Raw genomic sequence first — 22272 nt, 5'->3', positions numbered from 1 at the left:
GGCTTCTTCGTGGAACAAGTAGCAAAAATGACTTAATGGGTTTGTAGCCAGGATAACACATCGATACATTTAAGTGGCAATTACACTGCGTCGTTCACCTAATGCGGTCGCGGTCGCCGAATTCGTTTCAAACTACTTCGGCGAACGACTGTCGCCTTTACATTAGTCTGTCCGTCTACTGCGGCGGCCATATTAAGGCGGTGGCAACTGTCGCTCGCTGAATGTGGCCGACTACTGTGTTCTTACACTTTTGCGGTCGCCGCATGCAGCATGCGGCGAACGACTCAGTGTAATTGCCGCTTTATATTGCAGTTGTTCCCGTAGGATAGCCACGAACATATTCTTCGCCAGCAAAACCGCGGGCAACAGCTATTACATAAAAATCTGTAAATGCCGAGTGCCAGCACCTTAACGGGATGTTGACTTTACTTGTTGATACATTTGCTTAGGGCTCGCAGAGACGCGGCAGACGTTGCATAATTAGACAAATCGCGCGGCCACAGATAAAATAATAATTTACGAGACCGGTGACATCACATGATTTGCTAAATTTTGAAAATAAAGTGTCATATAGTTAGCCCAGAAACATTTTTTTGTGTTTAATTGTTTATAGGTTATGGCAATTTTACTCGTGTGTACAGTTGAACAAATTGAATTATGACCCAGGGAACCTTCGTGCTACTAATGTCATCTTGACATCTCATACCTTTGTCAAGGAAATCATAGTGAAATTGATTAGTAAAAGGTTCCACCCTGCGCCATGATTCAATTTGTTCGACTGTACGAAGTTACGTCGTACGGAACGTTATGTGAGTAGGTAATTCGATTTTATACTAGCTGTTGTTCGCGACTTCATCTGCGAAGAACTCGTGTATCACTCGCTATCCCTACTATCCTACGTCGTTCCTATTACAACACAAGCTTTCGTTTCACTTTGAAAGTTTGTTTGGTTATTTGGATACCTATCGAATTTTACCCACTTCTAGTAATCGGATTGTATACATGAGATAATTATTTTTAACCGATATCAAAAAAGGAGGAGGTTCTATGTTCCAATGTTTGTATTTTTTTTTATGTATGTTCACCGATTAGGTACTCAGTCAATTGTGGACTGATTTTCAAAATTATTTTTTTAATCGAAAGGGTATTCTTCTGATGGGGCCACCCATTATCACCAAGTCAAGATCTGATGATGGGATCCTAGGGAAATCGAGGGTAAACTTCTTATTTTTTAGGCACACCTATGGCGATTTTGGCATTTTTAGCATTAAGATGAGCATTTACATTCAGAAAGTATCATTTGGTAACCTGGACCTGATGAAGAAGACCGTGATGACCAATGGAACTCATCAAAGCTAAATAATGCTCGCTCGTCTATAAACGATCATGATTAATATACCTAGATAAGCGACTAAGAAGAAGCTTTAAGTTAATGATTCTTTCGAACTGATCTGATGCTGAAGCCAGAAGGTAGGCAACGGAACTCTGTTATAAAACAAAGCAACTAAGTCGTGTTTGGGCTTAATGGAATCGTTGTGAGATGTACTTTGGCTACGAATCACTAAAAAGTGAGAAATAAAGAAAAATTTTAACAAAAAAGTAAAACCTACTCCAAAAAAATAAAAATAAAAACAAAAAATGGAACCGACTACAAAACCCTTGAAAATATTTTTCTAGGTACGTACTAGCTCGAAGTCGGTGACTCAGCGCGACCCAGCAGGAGGGATTGAAACCCATAGTATGTAAAAGAGGTAGACGACTATTGTCCCACTCCTGCTGACTTTATATTTTAAGGAAACTCGCGATTCTAAATGCGAAAGTTTGTAAGTCTGTTTGTTTCTTTGTTACCACATCACGTCTAACACCCCAACCGATTTAGATGAAATTCGGTATACAGATAGCTTGAGTCCCGGGGAAGGACATAGTATAGTTTTTATCCCGGAAAATTGCGTTTTCCCCGCGGGATAGCTATTAGTTATTTATTATATGTATGTACATACGCTCGAAAAACATCCGTCCTTCGGTCAATCGTAGTATCACAAGCCCGGGCATTTAATCAACTTATTAATTACTCGCTAGCAGGTGAGGTGAAAGTGGGTCACGTCCCTGCAGCCGGAAAAAACTGGCGGGCCGCTTCCACGTAGCAGAAGTGTCTCGGACACTGTCACCTTAGGCAGGCTCTGGAATTGGGGCGATCTAGTAAAGCTAAGCCTGATGTTAAGATCTGAGTGTTGGAAATATCTGTGCACTTCGCTTGTTAGAATGCCAGTGAGTCAGTGGACCGATTTGTCTGGAATATCCTGCCTTAGACTTGCGTCTGAAGTTTGGGACTTTAGATTAAGTAAATGAAAGTTTATAGAAAACACAGCATTAGGTACAAGGGCTATTAAATGTAATTATAGAAGAGGGAGTAGTTAGGTAGCGGGAGTATTGTGGGAGTGATATACTTAGGAGAAGGGGCGATTTCCTTTTTCTACGGCTTATTCTAGGTATAGGTAACTTAGTCATACTCAACGATAGACAACCTACTTCTACGTGCTAGCAGGGTATGCAAGTAAGACGTAAGCTTTACTGCTTAATAATAATTAATTGAGAAATTGAAACAAGATTATTTTACTAACTATTACATAGGTATTTATTTTTATAACAGATGAAAAATAATTTAAATAACAACATAATTAATTTAGAACTATTTATTTATTTAGTAATTATCCTAAACTTAAAGTACATACAAAAAACCTGGGGGGTACTACGAAACTCGAAAATCGACGTTCGCATCGTACCGTCCCTCTCACTCTCTTATTAATTAATATTAGCGTGAGCGGGACGGCAAGATACGAAGTTCGAATTTTGCACTTCGTAGATAAGACCTGCCTGCCTGCCTCGCGTAGGTAATTGGTTTGCGTAACATTTGTATTCTAGATATGACTCTTGTGGCCCTCGGGCAGCTCTAGCTCTTGCAGTAATGCCACGGACTGGAGCAGAATACGTCGGGACTCCTGGAAGGACCAACATTGTGATATGACTGATCTTGTGGTTGTCTGTCTGCTGCCTTAGAGTGGCGCCGGCAGGTTGGCAGCGAGGTTCTTGATGAGTTCGTCCATGTGGACTATATTGGCGCGCGCCTGCTGCGCCACGCGGCCCTCGGGCAGCTCTGGGGGTTCATGGCGCAGCAATGCCACTGACTGGAGCAGGATACGGCGGGACTCCTGGAAGGACCAACGGTTTTGAAGTAGCTATTCCTTAGGTACATTTAATAAATCGATTTATTGATTTAAATAATAAATGTCAAGTTACAAGAATTAAAATTAATAACAAAAAGGTCAGATAAATCAGGCAGTGAAATAAACCACCCCGCTTTATGCTATTGAGAACAATCCGGTAAGGAACACGAAAAGATATACGCTGTTTTTTAAACAGATTTAATAATGCGTGACAGAATAACTTATTATGCCTTAGATTGGATAATATCTTCCAATTTTTTCGAAATTCATGTGCGTAATCATCTACATTCGAAATTTGTCACGAGCTTTACAATGAAAAACATCGTAGCAAACAAACCTCCGAAGCACTTCAATGGTGTGGGTAGTTCCCAATGAGGGCTATCGTTTTTTGTCTCACTAGATGGCGCACTGTTGCGTGAGGTTTTTAAGTATGGTTTTGAAAGTCTGTTATTACGGGCGTGAAAACAAAGTTTAGATTAAAATCATATTTAATACACCTTAAAACCGTACCATATAAATATCGAGCATGCCACAGTGTTGCATAGTCCCTGTTTTGTTCGGAAAAAAGGGAGGACAAAGGTTTCCGAAAGACAAAACTGTCTCAAAACACAGACATTCATTGCCCCGGAACGCATATTTGCCATAATTAATTTCAGATATTGCAAAATATTCACAAAATTATTCTAATTATAAATAAACCCGCGTAGCTCACCCAAAAACTATGAGATTTGACATTTCGGAGACCTCACGCTACACTAGCGCCTCTAGCGGCGAATTCATTCGCGATAGCCCTCATTCATTTCAAGATTTGCATTTTGGCTCGTGTTCCATACTCGTAACCAGCAGGGCTACTCCGAAACACGAAACTCGAAGTTCGTGTCGTGCGGTCCCTCTCGCTCTCGTATTAAATGGTATAAGTGTCAGAGGGACCGCACGACACGAACTTCGAGTTTCGAGTTTCGGAGTAGCCCTGCTGATTGGTGGAAAGTTTGAACTCTACCGATTATACTGCGTTCATTATAATGGAATTTTCGGCGACTCTAGCGCGGGAATCAGAGCGCATGCGCCACTTGCCAGCACCGTGACGTGCGCACAGGCGTCAACACAAGTAGGCGCTTCACACTAAGACAAGTAGAGACTAGATCCCACTGGATTACTCGTGGTAGTTTCTTTGGCTGTTCCTTCGAAGGAACTACTGCGTTTTTTATTCATATTTATATACATTTATTTGACCAAGTTAAGTAATATCAGTCATTATAACTAATTACATGCATTGCAAACTCTTGATCTGTGTAGGTTGTACTTATACAATTTCAGTACATCAGATTTGGAATTTTACTTAATCAAGTTCGTGAACTTATTTATTGAATACAGTGGATGTAATTCAATAAACTGCTTTAATTTGGTTTTAAATTGATTCATATCTAAAGAGGTAAATTGTAATGGTATTGAATTATACAAACTTATTTAAAGTGGTGAACCCTGCCTACATGTTTTAATTGATTTGGATTTTGGTACATAGGTGAAATTACTGGCGCGTGAGGTAACCCATCTTAGGCGTCTAGGTTGGCAACGCGTCTGCAATACCCCTGGTGTTGCAGATGTTCATGGGCGATGGTGATCTCTTACCATCAGGAGACCCACTTGCTCGTTTGCCATCCAGTCGAATAAAAAAAAGATACAATTTTTCTTTATTTCTGGTGTTATACTTGTGTATATCTGACCATTTCTTTAAATTATTATTTCACAGTCACTATTCTGTCTTTTGTGATTATACAGTCTCGCTGATGTCCTTCTGTGATTTTCGCAGTAGTTCCTTCATAAAAGATGAAGGAAGAACTGCGTTTATTTTTTCACTTTTGTTCCTTTCGCAGTAGCACTTTCAGTTCTTGCAATGATGATGATGGTGACGGCTATGCATAGTTTATGTGTTATGTAGCAGTAGGACGGGTATGAGCCGAAGAGAGTGTTTAAATATTTACGAAAGTTTTAAGGATGCTCCTATACGTCCATGACACGTTTGTTCCAAAGATAAGTACCGTGACATATCCGAGCATGACTCCAGGTCCATCGGTGAGGGACTTCCTTCTGCCAGTCTCAGCCACCGCGGCGTGGAGTTCGAACAGGAGCGAGCCGCGCAAACGGGTCTCCGCTGCAAACAAAACCGTATTTCATGTTAAATGTTGCCAAGACGAGACCATGTAGCTCGCACTGTCAAAGTAATCAGATCTCTTGTAGAGCCAAGTTTCTAACCCTACGTGCCCAGCTCTAAATTTATAAGCCCTAATTTTACACTAAAGTTTGTTAAAATCACAAAGTTTATCTTTAACATTCTTCATGAATAGAATAGTAACTGCAAAACTAAAAGCAACAAATAGTAAAAACTCATCAAAAAAGAAAAGGACTGGTGTTCGGTCTTTGCAGAACCGTTTGCTTACCTACTTATAGTAAAACTCGTAGCGATGCAAGCTTTATAATGTACAGCCAGTCTAAGCTCGCTATCCTGTAAACTACAAATGAACTTACCTTACCAGGAGCCAAGGTCTCCAGAAGTTCAATTAAAGACCTGAACATCTGCATCTTAGCAGCAGCCGGTCACCGTTACTGCAGTCAGGTCGACTTTGCTTTCCTATTTACTCTACGAATATACCTACACCAGGAGCCAAGGTTTCCAGAAGTTTATTGATAGACCTGTACATCTGCATTTTAAGCAGTAGTCTGTCGTCTGTAACTGTAGCTAGGTTAAGCTCGCTTTCATGTAGATAAACTACAAATTAACTTACCAGGAGCTAAGGTCTCCAACAGATCATTGTTAGACCTGCATAGCTGCATTTTAAGCTATGATTTGAAGTAAGCAGTAGTTTGTCATCTGTAACGTGTCTCCAGCTGATCATTATTATACCTGTACAGCTGCATTTTCAGCAGAACTCTGTCGTCTGTGATAGCAGTCAGGTCAAGATCACTCTCCTCTAAACGACACATTAACTTACCAGGAGCTAAGGTCTCCAGAAGATCATTAATAGACCTGCAGAGCTGCATTTTAAGCAGTAGTCTGTCATCGCTGATAGCAGCTAGGCCGAGCTCGCTTTCCTGTCCGATGATTTGCGCAAGCGCAAGCGACACGTCCGTGAGGTAGTAGTGTCGCGGATGCAGGTAGTTGCTGCAGTGGTTTATAAATCTGTGGGACAAAATTAAAATGACGGTTTATTAAGATATAACTGTGTAGAATTTCTGGAAGTAAATCTCGTAGCCGTTTAACCAAATAGATGAATTTCCTAACTTTCTTTGACAAGGCAGATTACGAAGCATTAATGAGAGGTGTTCGCCAATTAGACCTAAGTATTGTGAAGTGGTCTATACTTTAGTATAGTTAGTGTACCAAAGGCGAAGATAGATTTATTAGCACTGCAGGAGTGAATTTTAATGCCATCCTTATCCAGAGACAAGGGTAAAGGGTAATCAGCCTACTTTGAAAAGGGCACATAGCAGATCTTGTCAACATTTTTTTTTAAATGAGGATTTCTATCAAGCCAGCTTGCCACTTTTGGCAGACCCCGCTCGTGCACGTTGTATGACATATTAATTGCTTGGGATGGCATTTTGGTTGGACGGACACGAAATGCAGGAGTACAGGGTACCGATCAATTTTTGATATTTTCTGTCTGTGACAAAAGTTACCTCTCACAGGCATCAGGGTCTCCCTTGGGCATGATGCTCAGCTCTCGTCCTATGTCCTGCAGCAGTTGCTGTATGATGGCGTCGGAGACTGCGTCCTTGCAACTGTTGCACACCCACGACTTGATGAACAAAATAAAAAGGTTAATTGAATCAGGCGTTACTTTGCGAAGCTCTATACAGAATGATGTCGGGGTTGTGATTCCAACTATTATTTTCTGACTCAGTAAGTGATTGCGATGATGCTTTAATTTAAACACTGATGTCTTATGGGTATTCATTTATTTGAATGTTAAAAAGTTTTTAACTTAAAATTATGGTCATCCTACTTTTTAATCTCCAACCTTTTTGAACACTAACCGTCATTGCTAAAAATGAGAAATAATACATTACGTCAAAGTTAATCAACATGAAAATAAAGATTGAAAGATTAGGGTGACCATAATCTCCATTCATTCGAGTTTTTTTTTGGTTGCTGTACAAAACAAACTAAGGCATATAATACCTTTAGTCCTATCCTATTGTGATCATTTGATAAAAGTATGTTTGATGCAAATTCTTTGCTCCACGACCCCGAAATCATCCTGTATAATCATTAAACTGAAACAATTACTTTGCTCACCCGCGACCTTAAGATAGCTACGTTTATGCAAGAAATGTTTGTTTATGCAGTTCCTCCACCTCCACACTGTAAGAGCACACACAAATTACACAAACCCATCTATCACTACCACCCACACTACACTGACGCGTTTCGAACTCAAATAGAGCTCATCTTCAGAGCAACACAACCGTTCACTATGCTATCAGATGTTAGACAGTCTAACATTAGGCTAAAATTATATTTTTCACTTTCGAGTGATGTTAAGTATATAAAAAACTGGACTATATCGTTTTGTATACGTGTCAAGGGCAAAGATATCGACACGGCCAAAGTTGCAAAAATATGTATACACGGCCTTAATGTTAAGTGCATAAAGTCTTTGCCCTTGACTGTACTCGTATAAATATAGGTAAGGATTAACTTCTGATACTCTTGTGTTTTATTTTATACCTTGTTGTCCAGGTTACGCGTCTCTGGATTGGGGTTCTTCGTCTTGTGCAGGATTGGGATGATGAAAGTCTCTGGGAGCAGGTAGCCTTTGCAGTTCCTGAAAAAACGTATCTTTTGATGAGTACATCTCGTTATCATCTCGGCCTATATGGGCACAGGCTTTCAGAATGAGAAGACTTGGGTCGTAGTTCTCATGCGAGCCCAGTGCAAATTGGGAACTTACACACACCACTAATTTATTTTTTATTAATGGCTTTCCCTTGCCGTTTTAGCAAGACGAATTTTGCAAATGTGATGTAGACATTAGACACATGAGAAGACTGTGCGGCTAATGACCGCTATTTTACGTTGGCGCCTTAAATAAGTTCAACAGAACAGAAGTGTTGTGACGTGTTAATGAGGGTGGCGTTGTCGCATCTGATGAGGTGACAACTTTGATGGTGCCGTAACGTGGGGGTGGAGCACATCTTCTATTCTGAACTCGGAGCAGGCTAGCGGAAACAAGGCGGACCACGTGTAATGTTGAAAGATGTTCAGAAACAGTATTATGGAGAGATCTTCCATTGATCGGGCCCTATGTGAAGATAAGGCTGTAAGGCATCTTGAGTGTAGAGGTCTCGTGATACGTCAGCTTAGCGACTTCGGAAACCCAACGAAGAGTTGACGTGATATAGAGGCCAGAACAGACGAATTAAAGGCACGACCACCGACCAGCCATCTCCTACAGCTATGACGACCGGAGTCTTTACTTGCCGAAAGTGCACAAGAAGGTTCACCGCTAAAACAGTCATCTTAAGACATATTAAAAGTCGAAGCGGTCGCCGTGACCGAAATAGGTCGGACGGGTTCTTTCATTTAATTTTAGAGAGAGTTACATACCTAATTTACCAGGTCCCAAAGGAAGACCAGCGCCGTGCGCAAGAGCGGCATTTGCTGATTTGAGACCATTTCATGACCATAATGACTTTTTTTTTATTTCTACATGTTATGCCATGGATAAATGTTTTTCTCTCTTTCTATACTTCTTCGGCCTCTCCAGGCCGAAAGTTATGCGTAATTTTCACAACGCGAAAAAAGGGCCGTTAGATAGTATTTGAGTTTTTACGACCTCTCTCGTGCGTAAATATATGGTTTTCGCAAACACTTTGACGTATTCAGTTTAGCTATGGTGTTGACTTGAGCTCAGTAGCTTTGTACACTCAAGCGCATTGAAAACGGGCGGGATGCGTTTAAACTCTCTAAGGAATATGACTCGTTTTAATTGGTCTTGACTGTATGTTATTGCGTGTACGCTCTTATCACGCTATCACTGATATAAGGACTTACGAGATTTTGTTTGTTTGCACGTTAGACCCGTAAATATACTGTGCGATGATTAAACTAGAGGTACAATCCATAATTTATTTATTATTTATTTAACACCAATGCGCTGTAAAATTCAAATTACACAAAGCAAAAAGACATATAAAAACACAAAAATTACATACAAAAAAAAACTAATTAGGGATTTTTGAAAATCGTTTTCGTCGCTACCGTAAAACGACGGAACACACCCTCCGGCCAGAAGTCGGAGCGCAGGAACATCTGCTGGTGCTTGGCAGGCACTTGGAGTCTAAATGAGCTGAAATTGTTAGCCCTTTGAGACTCGAGCGGGAGGATGGACAGCTCTAGATGGGCTCCCTATAACCGGGCCTTTACTGCCTCGCGGACGTGCTCGAATACCTTCTCCGATGTCGTCTTCTTGTCCGGTGTCGTTTTCATGCATTGAAATGTGAAATAACGTTCCTTTATTTTGTTCTAAAAATTACTTGAAAAGTTACCAGTGGCGTAGCTACCAAGGGACTAGGCGGGGCAGTGCCCCGGGGCCCTCAAGCTCAGGGGCCCTCGAAATTCTGCTTTATAGCTGATGATAAGTTGCTTAGCATTTTTAAAGTATTCGTATATATTTATTTATTTATTTATTTATTTATTTTCGGAGAACCAACAGCTTTAATTTACAGAGTAAACTTATTTTATAGTATCAATAAAGCCAATTATAGGATCTCACAAGATCACACAAGATATATTGATTTTACTTCAAAAAACCTTACCAGTTTTGATAGCAGTGGGCCCCATTTTTTATTTGCCCCAGGGCCCTAGGTTACCTAGCTACGCCACTGAAAGTTACCATGTCAGGCAGTTCAAGACACACAGTAAAAAAACCGGCCAAGTGCGAGATGGACTCGCGCACCGAGGGTTGCATGCATTTGTAAGTATCTATGAATATCTAGTGTTAGCAGAGCCCCTCTCCTAAATAATATGTACGCAGTGTGGGGTCCTTTTAGGTAGTTATTGACATGGTCAGAACGAAAAAAAAAACAAGATTTTCATACCAATTTCCATGTTTCTAGGACAATCGAAAATACGCCTTTCTATAGGTTTTTCGCTACGGCATCTTCTAATTGCGTTGACTTAGAAGTTTGATTATTTTTTCACGGCTTTAAGGGGTAGCAGACATGGGCGTACCCAGGGGGGGGGGCAGGGGAGGGCAGCTGCCCCTCCCTGGAAATTGTATGTTCTACAATATACTATACCTACCCCGTTTACCTATGAAGCAGGATCCCTTGCGGGTGTTTACCCTGCACACTACATATACCTTGTGTTTTATGTAGGTGTCTTTGTGTAGTTTGTATGACAAAACAAGCGCGGGTGATCTGACTTGCCCCCCCTAGGCCAGAAGCTGGGTACGCCCCTGGTAGCAGACCAGACCCGAGTATTTGATATTAATTCCAGCTTGATACCTTCACATAACCAGCAAAAAGTTGGAATACCCCCGACATTGTCACTTCAAAGTTTTGAAGAATTAGAAATTGAAATTTGTGTCAATCCGTAAAAGCCAAATTGTAGGATAGGCTTTAAGAGGATAAGAACTTTAACAAAAATAGACGTTCCTACGTCAACTGTAAATAAAAGTCACGTGTTGAGACAGCAAAACAACGTGGACGTAACAAAGGTTTTCCTTTATTAGGTAAATGCTTATCTAGGGAAAACTAGCAAACAATTTTTATCTCGAGGCGCGGTCTTAGTTGGGGGACCATTTGGAAGAAGTTATTTTTAGGTTAAACGATTTGTTATACCAACCAGAAATGTGTGACCAACAGAGAGTGCGTTTCAACCAGAAATGTGTGAGAATGTGTTTATAGGAATGTGTCTTTCTTGAACCAATAGAAACGCTTCATTTACCCCACACGGCGGCCACGCCGTACAAAATACGCGTTCTTGAATCTACATAGGCACGACGACGTCTGTACACGCGTCAATGTGTGCGTAAGATACACAGGGCCGACAATCACAAAACCCTAATAAGTGCTACCAATGACATTTAATGGTATATGTAGGTATGGCTTAGATAGTGCAAATCAATGTAATCGTTAATCTTACCTATTTATTCACCAATGTCATATTGGAGGCCATGGATGATGGATTTTATGTAGACGCCGTGTATACTGACTTTGCCAAAGCATTTGACAAAATTTGTCACTATACCTTATTATGTAAGCTTTGGAACTCGGTATACATGGTGATTTGTTTCGTTGGATTAAGTCTTACGTCGAAAATCGCACGCAGTCCGTGGTGGTCTCTGGGTTTGCCTCTCGCAGTAAAATAATAAGTTCTGGTGTCCCCAGGGGTCCCATTTGGGACCTTTATTATTTATAATTTATATAAATGACGTTGTAAAATCTATCTCCCACTCTAATATCCTTCTTTATGCAGATGATGCAAAATTTTTAGAGTCATTCGTAGTGATGCTGATTGTGAACTATTGCAGCGTGATTTATGTAACTTTGAGACCTTCTGTACAAGGAATAATCTATTTCTTAACTCGGATAAGTGCAGCACAATAAGTTTTTCAAGAAAAAATAAATTATCAAATTTAGTTACAAATTGTGCGGCAAAGATCTAGTAAGAGTTACAGAGATTCGTGACCTTGGCGTCGTTATGGACGACAAATTGTCATTTGTACCCCATATTGACTCCATCTTAGGTAAATCCTTTAAACAGTTAGGTATGATGCTGCGAATTGGCAAACCTTTTAAAAGTGCATTGACCCTAAAAATACTTTATAATAGTTATGTACGTAGTCGGCTTGAGTTTGCATGTGCAGTGTGGAAACCCCATTATGATATTCATGTTAACAGAATTGAGAGACTACAAAAAAAGTTTATAAAACATCTTGACTTTAAATGTGGCTATGAATATAAAGGTTATATTGAATCTTTAAATCGTCATAAAATGCAATCCCTTGAGTGTCGAAGAGACTGCGTTGACGCAATTTTGTTATATAATATAGTTAATAATCATATTGATGCCCTTGCCTGCTGAAAGACGTTCAATTTAGAGTCCAGGTAAAAGGGAACGCCAATGTCGTGACAATTTAAACACCTTTTCTCCATCCCACGTAGTAGAACTAACTACTCTAAGAACATGTTTATCAAGCGTGCATGTACACTTTAATAAAAATAAAAAACTTATAGATATAGACATATTCAACAATACAATAGGCGCATTAAAAATGTTTTCAAGACAAAAAATAGTTAATGTACAGTACTTTACTTTGTTTTGGATGTTAACTTTAAATTTATTGAAATGGACTTCATTACAACAAGTTTAACAAAATTGTATAAAGAAGAACAAAATAGGTAGGAATGCAAGTTTTTAGGTAAGAAATAAAATAGTTATAGTACACATTTTTGTTAGTGTGATATTTAGTTGTAATTTTAAAGAAATACTTGAAAACTGCGGTTATATGTTGCATTTCTTGTATTTTAGATAGTACTTTTGGAAACTATAGTCTGTAATAGTTGCATATAAATATTTGTAACCTTGCCTTTGTGTGACTGTTTGTTTCACAATAAATAAATAAAAATAAATAATAAATTTATTTAAACCTAATTAAAATTGTCTGTCTTTGTATAAACATTACTATTTTCAATTACAATAGTTATACGACTACAAACTTAAACTAATTATTCGGTAGGTAGTTATTTCATGTATTAACCGCGATAATTTCAGAAATCATTATTTATTTAGAAAGGAAGTTGAACCAACGGGTATGTCTCGTGACGACGGCAAGCGACCTGACGGAATGACCTCATTCCGTGGAGTCGTGGCAGACCGCTAGTATGGGATGCCACGTGCGTCGACACGTTGGCACCCTCTCATATCCACGCGACATCTGGCCAGGCGGGTGCAGCGGCGGCCTCCGCTGAGAGCAACAAACGGCGTAAATACGCAGCCCTTGGTGAGGCTTGTATATTTACGCCTTTGGTGTAGAAACTTTGGGGCCTTGGGGGCCAGAGGCAAAACAGCTCTTCCGCCAGATATCTTCTCGGCTGGTAGATACCTCAAGGGATCGGCGGGCTGGTGCTTACCTTGCACAAGGCATCAGCCTAGCTATCCAGAGAGGTAATGCTGCCAGCCTCCTAGGAACGGCCCCCCAAAGCAGCAGCCTTGAAGACATTTTCTATTTAGTATAAGTTTTGTAAATAGTAATTAGATTAGATAGTAGTTTTATTTTTTTAAATTTTGTATATGTGATATAATACATTAAATGTGATTGATAACGAAAAGGAAGTAGGTAGGGTACCGTTACCATTTCGCAAAATGATTGCTCCCGAACTTAGTGACATACATCGCGTTGCACAGCCGACTGCTTTCCTGCGGTTTTCCTGCAATCTGCGCTTGAGGGGTGGTGTAACTCGAACCAGTGCAGTGCGGCGCGGAGCGTGGCCATTCTGTACGTTAGTACTATTATATATTCTGTGTTTACCCGCTACATATCCCACCAGAGCGGTACTATGCGAGGATAGGTAAGTGAAGCGTTTCTATTGGTTCATGAAAAACACATTCCTCGACGCACATCTCTGGTGGAAACGCATTCTTATGGGTGGTGTCGCTAATAAATGGGTGTCGGTTTGGGGAGGTCGTAAACAATGAACGACACTGTCACGTGCTGCCCGATGCCGATGTCCGCGCCGGCGCGGAGGGTTTGCAGATATGGCGGGTTTAGAGAAGACGAGGTTTATACAAAAACACTCAGCGGCGGCCTTACCCATTGCGAGGCTCCGGGCGGCAGTTCTTTGCGGCCCTTTGTCCTTCGTGAAAAGTATGTGATGCGAAAACATAGTAAAAAAAAACTATATTTTTAAAAATTTGCTTGCAAGAGGAGGCCTCGGGCGATTGCCCTGTTCGCCACCCTAAGGCCGCTCTGAAGATACTTACTTCTTCTTGCACTTAACCGCGCTGAACATCGTGCCGAGCTCAGTGGGGTCGGCGCACCGAGCGCAGGTACACTCGAAGAACTTGGAGTCTGCCAGGTGGTGGCGCCGCGCCTCCGTGCCCCACAGCGGGTCCGAGTAGCACACTGTGACGTGCTGCCCGACGCCGATGTCTGCGCCGGCGCAGAGGATCTGGAGATGTGGTGGGTTAAGAACTTTACAAAATGGCAGTGTAAAGCCAAAAATCCAGATTTTTTGATGTTTATTTAATAATCGATTAAGTTATATTCATGAAAAGTTAAAAGAGGGTTAAAAGAGGTTCCAAAGGTTTTGACGCTTTGTACCATATTCGAAAAACGCCTGCTTCGCAAAACGCCAGTATCGCAAAACGCCAGATTCTCATAATGCCAGTTTTTCAGATTCGCAGCATACCAGATTCGCAGAATGCCAGATTCGCACGATGCCCTATTTCAGATTCGCAGAATGAGAGATTCGCACAATCATCAACCCGGGCCTATAAACTGGGCACAGGCCTCCTCTCGGAATGAGAGGGCTAGGCCCGTAGTTCCCACGCGGGCCCAGTGTGGATTGGGAACTTCACATACACTATTGAGTTGCTTCGCAGGTTTGTGCAGGTTTCCTTCCGGTGTTTTAAGAAGAAAAATTAGGCATTCTGCAATTTAGGTATTTTGAGATCTGGGAATATTGATAAAGAGGTAAAATGCAATTTAGTAGTTATAAGCCTTTGGGCTAGGAAAGAGCCATCATAGGAAACAAAATAGCAGACATTATACTCGTAGGAAAGAGACGTTTGTTGGAAGCAGGCCATTTTGAGAAGCAGACATTTTAGGAAACAGACAGAACGAGCCTGAGCCGAAAATGGTAATTAATGCTGACAAGAAACGTCGAATCTGGCATTCTGCGAATCTGGTACTATGTGAATCTGGTATTCTGCGAATCTGAAATCTGGCATCGTGCGAATCTGGCATTCTGCGAATCTGGTATACTGTGAATCTTATAAGTTGATATGGAGAATGAGAAAAGTATGAATGGTATGTATTTATTGGAATTGGGAAAAGTATGAATGGTTTCGGTATCGACGTACAGGAATGATCGATCAAGCAAGTCAAGTCAAAGACTTAGGACTTTGGTTTGGTTGCTTTACATTTGGCAACTTTTTAGAATCTCTAGGGGGGGGGGGCAGCTGCTCCTCCCTGCTCCCCCCTGGCGATGCCCTTGACTCTTCTTTTGAACTTGGTGTGGTGTCGGTGTGTGTGTTCTTACAGTGTGGAGCTGCGTGAACACACATTAGTTTCATAGACTTCGTTTTCGTAAGTTGGTGGGTGAGTAAAGTAAATGTTAATACTTAGTTCAAGAGTGATTCTGCGTACGTTATGGAATTAAATGGTTTTTTTTTATTGCGAGGATCTCCATTAGTCAAAGTCCTTGCTTTACCCATTCATTGCCGAGCATCAGAATATACGTGCTTTGCCACAATGCGACGCTTCTGTAGAAAAACATCCGGCATCTGGAGTATTATCTTAGGGTCCACCAAGACGCTGAATGGGCTTCAATGGCACTGAATGGGTTAAGAACTGCACTTACGATTTGCCCGTCGGAGGTGAAGCTCTTGTTGCAGTTGGCGCGGCAGTTGTGCTCCACCATGGAAATGCGATCGAACACGGACACGTATTCCGGCTCCAGCAGGGGGACCTCGTGCCCATTGACCTGGTTTAATAGATTTACATAAAATGCGGTGAATTCATAAGGTTTTTTTTTGGATCTCATTTTAGACTCCGATTCCTAAAAAAATACAGGCAGGTAGAGTAAATGATAGAGTTATACTGATAGATCCACAAAATTTCCCGATTCATTTGAATGGTAATTCTCTTTGTTTTCTTTTTTGTTAGGTACCTAAAAGGTATAAGGTTTCTTGACAATCTAATTCAGTAAACAAGAGCAACTCGTAAAGGCCAAATATTTAAATGATAGGATCTATAACAATCTAGATTAGAATAATTAGGTTACCTACCTAGTAAAAGTTATAGTTAGTGGCATGAATAAGGAAGAAAGATATTTTTTTCTGACGTGTCCCTCTTGGACAATCGTATAATCGTATAATAATACCTACGTCCCATGTAACAAAGTTATACCTTCTTGAGTTTTGGGAAAATCAAAACGTCATCGAGAGAATTTACCTATTTCCATTCCTCACCTGTATAATCCCGCAGCACCTCATAACCTCCTCCTCACTAAACACGCCCTCCAGCTTAAAGAACTTCCAGATGAACTCGGCAATCATCTTCCTGTCATTCTGCCACTTGTCAGTGCCGCGGCGGTCTTCGCAGTGGGACTGTAGGGCATACAGCTTCTCCCATAGTTTCTTGTCGTGGTCCCGCTGGTAGAGGCAGCGGAGGACTGTGATGCATTGGTAGTTGGGGTGGGGAGAGCCGAAGGCAGAGGATGGTATTGATACCTGGAAAGAAACGCTTTTGATTAACTAAGTACGTCTTTTTGAAATTTGATGTATGTGATTCGCAACGCTTGGATGGTTTCTAGAAGTTTTTTTTTTGCAATTTTTGTTGGTTACATTGTTTTTGCAAAAAAAAATCCCTCTTAAAAAGGTCAGATTGCTTGCAATCAAGTGCAACATTGAATTTTAGTGCATGACCAAAGTCAAAGTGAAAATAATCTTGACGACCGGATGGCCAAGTGGTTAGAGAACCTGACTAAGTACGAAGCTTGAGGTCCCGGGTTCGATTGCCAGCCGATTAAAACGATGATGGCGTTGTTAAGATACTTTTGTAGGTACGGTCAAGGACTTTAATTCATGAGCCACTATGGAACCATATCACAGTATAGTGACATCGCATTAATTGTCAAGGAAAATAAATGTCCTTTCCTTTGAAAAGGTTCCATGGTGGCTCATAAAAGTCCTTGACCGTACCTAATTTATTTGTCGATTTTGAAAGTCATTCTTTACTTGACAATCAAACTGTGTTCGCCATAAGGTGGAAAACGAAAATCTAGGCATTCTAGGCGCTGGAGGGCTACTAGGAAACTCGAAACTCGAAGTTCGTATCGTACCGTCCCTCTCGCTCTCGTATCAAATAGTATAAGTGTCAGAGGGACCGCACGACACGAACTTCGGGTATCTAGTTTCGTATTAGCCCTGCTGGTTGGAATCTATTACCTTTTCGCCCCTCTTCTCCGTGTAGTGACACTCCGGGGTGTGATCTTCTTTGAGCGTGCAGTCCTGGGAGCAGAACGGCCAGCCGCACAGCTCGCAGTCCACCGTCTTGCCTGCTTCCAGGAGCTTGTAGCATCCCAGGCAGACTGGAGGAGTCACCTGGATATTAAAGGACTGGTTGTTTATCCCAGATCAGCTTGCATATGCGACTTGATACACACAGAGGAAAGAAAGTAGTAGAAAAATTATCCTACAAAATTTCCTACCTGCGCAGGTCCAGTAATAAGCGCCTTTTCCTTCATCACAATATCTCCAGCCTTTATAACCCGTGACGCCTCCAAGTACCGGCCCACAGTCTCGTCTTCCTTCACTTTGACCGGTGTACATTGATGCTTATGTTGCTTCCAGTGTTGTTTTTGGTGCTCGCGCGAGCAGTAATGGACAGCTTGGCAGCCTGAGCACTTCTGTGACGAGGGGGCCAGGCAGATGTAGCAGGAACCGAGGGACTTCATTTTCTGGAACAGGTTGGAGTTCTTTTAGTGCAGTGTTAAGGGAGAAAAGAAGCACGTAGAGGAAGACCACAAATGTGATGCAGATCAGATGGTATATAGGAGAAGACCCAAACCAAGATGATTGAGATAGAAGATGAGAAAGCCTAACAAGAAGTAAAAAGAAGAAAGAGCTCTTGTCTGACGTCTATTATTCTAGGGGTTGTTTGGTCTTTAACCAAATCATAATTTGTGCTTTTATCGAAGGGAAGACGTGAGTATCAACTAATCACATTATTAAAATTCACGTTTTTTTGTAAGCGAAGTCTAATGTTTAGTCCATCCATCCTCAACACCCACTCGGGTCGCTTAACGCGGACATTGCTGTGTTAATTCAAAAAGAGGCTCTCGTACAAACGTAATTAAAAACAAAACCTTGCAACGTTCGTATGTATGTATGTAAGCTAGATGTGAGTAAATATGTTGTTATTCTGTGTTATGTTTTAAAAATATGCAAACCTTGATCACTTTCTGGTATCAGATTGAGCTGAAATTTGACAAACTTACTAAGTACAGTCACATTTCATTCAAATTTTGGTTTGTTCCCGCCGAGTTACACGCTTAACTGTCACACAGTGACTTGTTGGAAATATTTTTGCTAATAAAAAATCCCATCAAGTCACACTGTTACTAGATAGAACAATTTTTAATGTTTTATCCCAACAAGTCACACCCTTAACTGTCACACTGTGACAATTTGGGAATATTTTTACTAAAAAAAATCCCAATCAGTCACACTTACGATTTGTGCGAGCGAGCGAAGCGAGCGAGCCAGATGGTTCGGAGCAGAAGTGACTCGAATAGGTATTTTTTTTTTAGTGTGACTGGTTGGGATTTTTTTTTGTAAAAATATTCCAACGTGTCACAGTGTGACAGTTGGGTGTGACTCGTTGGGAACAAACGCAAATTTCGATGGTCCCTCCAGGATCGTCTCCGCAGGACTTCAACGGGTAATATCATGGCATCGACTTGAAACTTGAGACGAATATAGTTCCTTTAAATGCGGAGTACCTATTTAGGCGACCGAGCTTTGCTCATGCTAAAACTCGATAGTAAGCGTTTCCCGGAGATCAGAACAATCTAGATCGATTTGTCATCCCCGAAACCCCTACATACCAAATTTCATCAAAATCTTTGAAGCCGTTTCCGAGATCCTCTAAAAAAATATATAAATAGGTATTCAAGAATTGCTCGTGTAAAAGTACTATAGATAGATATAAGTAGGTCTTCGTATAATATTAGTACCTAATAAAAATGCAGACTTTTCAAAAGGAAAAATGAAGCCTATATTGAATCACTTTAGTCTCTGTCTGTGTATCCGTCTATTACGACCTTTTTCTCAGGAACGCGTGAAGGTATCAGGCTGGAATTGATATCAAATACTCAGGTCTGCTAGGTACCTCTTGAAGCAGTGACAAAATCATAAGTAAATGCAATCCAAAAATGTCATTAAAAAGCGTTTCTCTTGTCTTTAGACTAGTGATGGGCAAAGTATGGCCCGCGGGCCAACTCCAGCCCGCCAAGGAATTTTAACCGGCCCGCCGACGAACCATCGAAATTAAAGTACCCATTAACCCGCGATAAATAATATTATTTTGATCGCCCTGTAGGTACTTAATATAAAATAGAATTAGTACTTAATAGATGCACGGGTAAAGGAGTCAGCTAGACTAGCCGTGTAGTAGAGAGTGGAGGTGAGGTGATTAAAAAAATTACAAAAAAAATGTTTAATTCTGGCCCTCCTCTAAAATATCTTCACTTTTTGGCCCTCTCCTATCAAGAAAGTTTGCCCGCCACTGCTTTAGAGTGTCGAAATCAAGAATTTACTGGCGTACCTACTTATAACCTGATCCCGTTCCCGTAGGAATATCGTAGATAAATAATACTTAATATATCTGCGGTTACTGTAATCCTGCTTTCTTAAAACGAAGTTTCATACATATTTGTTCAGCTATACTTATTGATATTTATAATAATAGTAGAATTCAAATCAATCCATTCTATGCTTCGAAATTTAACCCCTATACCTATTAGCTCGATGTTAGTAATAGAAAGGTTACTTTCCTGACAATTTGAGCTTCAAGGCGTATCTCAAAACACTTAAAAATATGCGTGCTACATACCTTAACTGCACAGAGATTTAAGATCCAATAAATATAGTAATCCTTTATCACTTATCCGGATTTCTCCCGTTGAGCCCCACGCTGCGAGCGGCACTGCGCACGCGCCGGTAGGTATTAATAGACGGACTGGCATGCTTTCGGTGTTGCTGAAATTTGACGACGGGTTTGTTATTGGGCCGTACTGGAACTTGATATATCACTGTCCTTAACTATTGAGGTACTAAGGAGAAAGCTCCTGCGGGTAGTGTTTGCAGAAATTTTGAAAAAAATCGGCCAAGTGCGAATCGAACTAGTATCAAATATTACGCTATAATTTGCTAGGTATAGACTGTAGCGTAGCTGTCATTTTGAACCTGTTGTTTTGAACGGATATATGTAACAAGAGGTAAAATGGGGGTGATTTTTTTTCTTCTAACTGATTTAGCCGATTAAGCCGTGGTGGCCTAGTGGTTTGACCTATCGCCTCTCAAGCAGAGGGTTGTGGGTTCGAACCCCGGCTCGCACCTCTGAGTTTTTCGAAATTCATGTGCGGAATTACATTTGAAATTTACCACGAGCTTTGCGGTGAAGGAAAACATCGTGAGGAAACCTGCACAAACCTGCGAAGCGATTCAATGGTGCGTGCGAACTTCACTTTCCGCACTGAGCCCGCGTGGGAACTATGGCCCAAGCCCTCTTGTTCTGAGAGGAGGCCTGTGCCCAGCAGTGGGACGTATATAGGCTGGGATGAACTGATTTTGATAAATTATTTTACTATCCTCTAACGATTTTGATGAAATTATGACCTTTGTGGGGGTATTTGGGAGCAAACTATCGATCTAGTTTGGTCTTACCTATGGAAAAATGAGTGTTTTTGAGTTTACCCCAAGCGAAGCTCGACTGTCCAGATTAGGTGATCTGGACACAGTGACGTAGCTAGGTAACCAAAGGCTTTGGGGCAAAAAATAAACTTAATCGTTTGTTCCGTATTCGTCGTGTTCCGAATTCGATGTACTCCAGATTTGTCATTTATAGTTTGTAAGTCAGAGTCTGAGGGGCCCCTGGGCTTGGGGGCCCCGGGGCACTGCCCGTCTAGCCCTCCGGTAGCTACGCCACTGCCTGGACATGAAAGAGAAAATTGGCTTACTAATGTTTCCGCGAATGGAATGGACCGTTTGTGCAACCTGTTTCTTTTCACAACTTTTAATTTCCCAACTGTTTAATATTCCTGAAACTGTAAATATTTCAGGATTTTTATAAAACTAACCTAACCTAACCTAAAGGGTTTTACTCGATGGCCCTGAAACAAATCCTGAAATATTTACAGTTTTAGAGTTTGCGAAATGAAAAGTTGCGAAACGTTACGTTGCGAAAAGGCAGTACCCGGAGAAAATTATTGTATCTAGGTAGGTACAAAAACTGACTAATATCTACTACGATCTCTCTAAAGCTCTAACGTCTTAGAAATCTAGTTTTAGGGTTATAGGTTTATAAATATTTAGATTTGTCATAATAATCTTCCGCAAAATTAGTTTTAGGGGGATACCCGTATTTTACTTTTATTGCGTGATGAATAGTGACGCCATCTTTTGGCTAATTGCTGAACTATCTCGAAACACTCCGTATCGGCTGTGTTCAACTCAACAGTAACTGTAACCAGGGGGGCTACTACGTAGTTCGAAGTTTCCTATCGTACCGTCCCTCTCACTCTCGTACCTATTAAATAATGTAAGCGTCGGCGGGACGACAAGATACGAAGTTCGACTTTTGCACTTTATAGTACGGGGTTTAACCGACTGATGTTTTAAAAATATGTCCACAGTTGTATAAAATGGCCCTATTTTTCTGTAGGCCTCTTTACTCACACGGTTTATCGCCGTGAAAATCTACGGTAATTCGCCGCGTGTAGGCACGGTCGTCAGTGTTGTATGGATCACTATGAAAGCTTGTAACGTGCGGCGCCACGGCCGCGGCGCCGTGCCGTGCGCCACCGTGCACGTCTACAAGCGTAGATTTTCACGGCGATAAACCGTGTGTGTACAAGAGGCCTACTGTACTACAAATCTATAGCGTATAGTTCCCGAATAAAAAGTACACAGACAAACTGAAAGACAGATGGCATGCCACAAATAATGAACCAGTGTTTTTCGTTTAGGGCCTAAATGAAAAACACTGGTCCTTTATTTGTGGGATGCCACCTGTCTTTCAGTTAGCCTAAATTT

At 41.1% G+C, this 22272-nt stretch overlaps 1 protein-coding gene across 1 annotated transcript; it reads right to left on the bottom strand.

The window, feature by feature from the left end:
* Window positions 1–2620: 2620 nt before the first annotated feature.
* Window positions 2621–20272, bottom strand: LOC141441153 (SET domain-containing protein SmydA-8-like). The gene is made up of 11 exons (XM_074105832.1): window positions 20072–20272; window positions 17667–17915; window positions 17404–17559; window positions 16426–16686; window positions 15816–15938; window positions 14215–14402; window positions 7954–8050; window positions 6903–7021; window positions 6215–6402; window positions 5264–5376; window positions 2621–3209 (listed from the first exon to the last, which is right to left on the bottom strand). The coding sequence occupies exons 2-11, from the start codon at window positions 17910–17912 to the stop codon at window positions 3054–3056; spliced, it is 1647 nt and encodes a 548-aa protein (XP_073961933.1). The 5' UTR covers window positions 17913–17915; window positions 20072–20272; the 3' UTR covers window positions 2621–3053.
* Between the last annotated feature and the right edge of the window lie 2000 nt (window positions 20273–22272).

This window comes from Choristoneura fumiferana, chromosome 23 (genome assembly GCF_025370935.1).
Source record: "Choristoneura fumiferana chromosome 23, NRCan_CFum_1, whole genome shotgun sequence".
In the NCBI taxonomy this organism is placed as follows: Eukaryota; Metazoa; Arthropoda; class Insecta; order Lepidoptera; family Tortricidae; genus Choristoneura; species Choristoneura fumiferana.
This window is presented reverse-complemented; position numbering and strand designations above follow the sequence as displayed.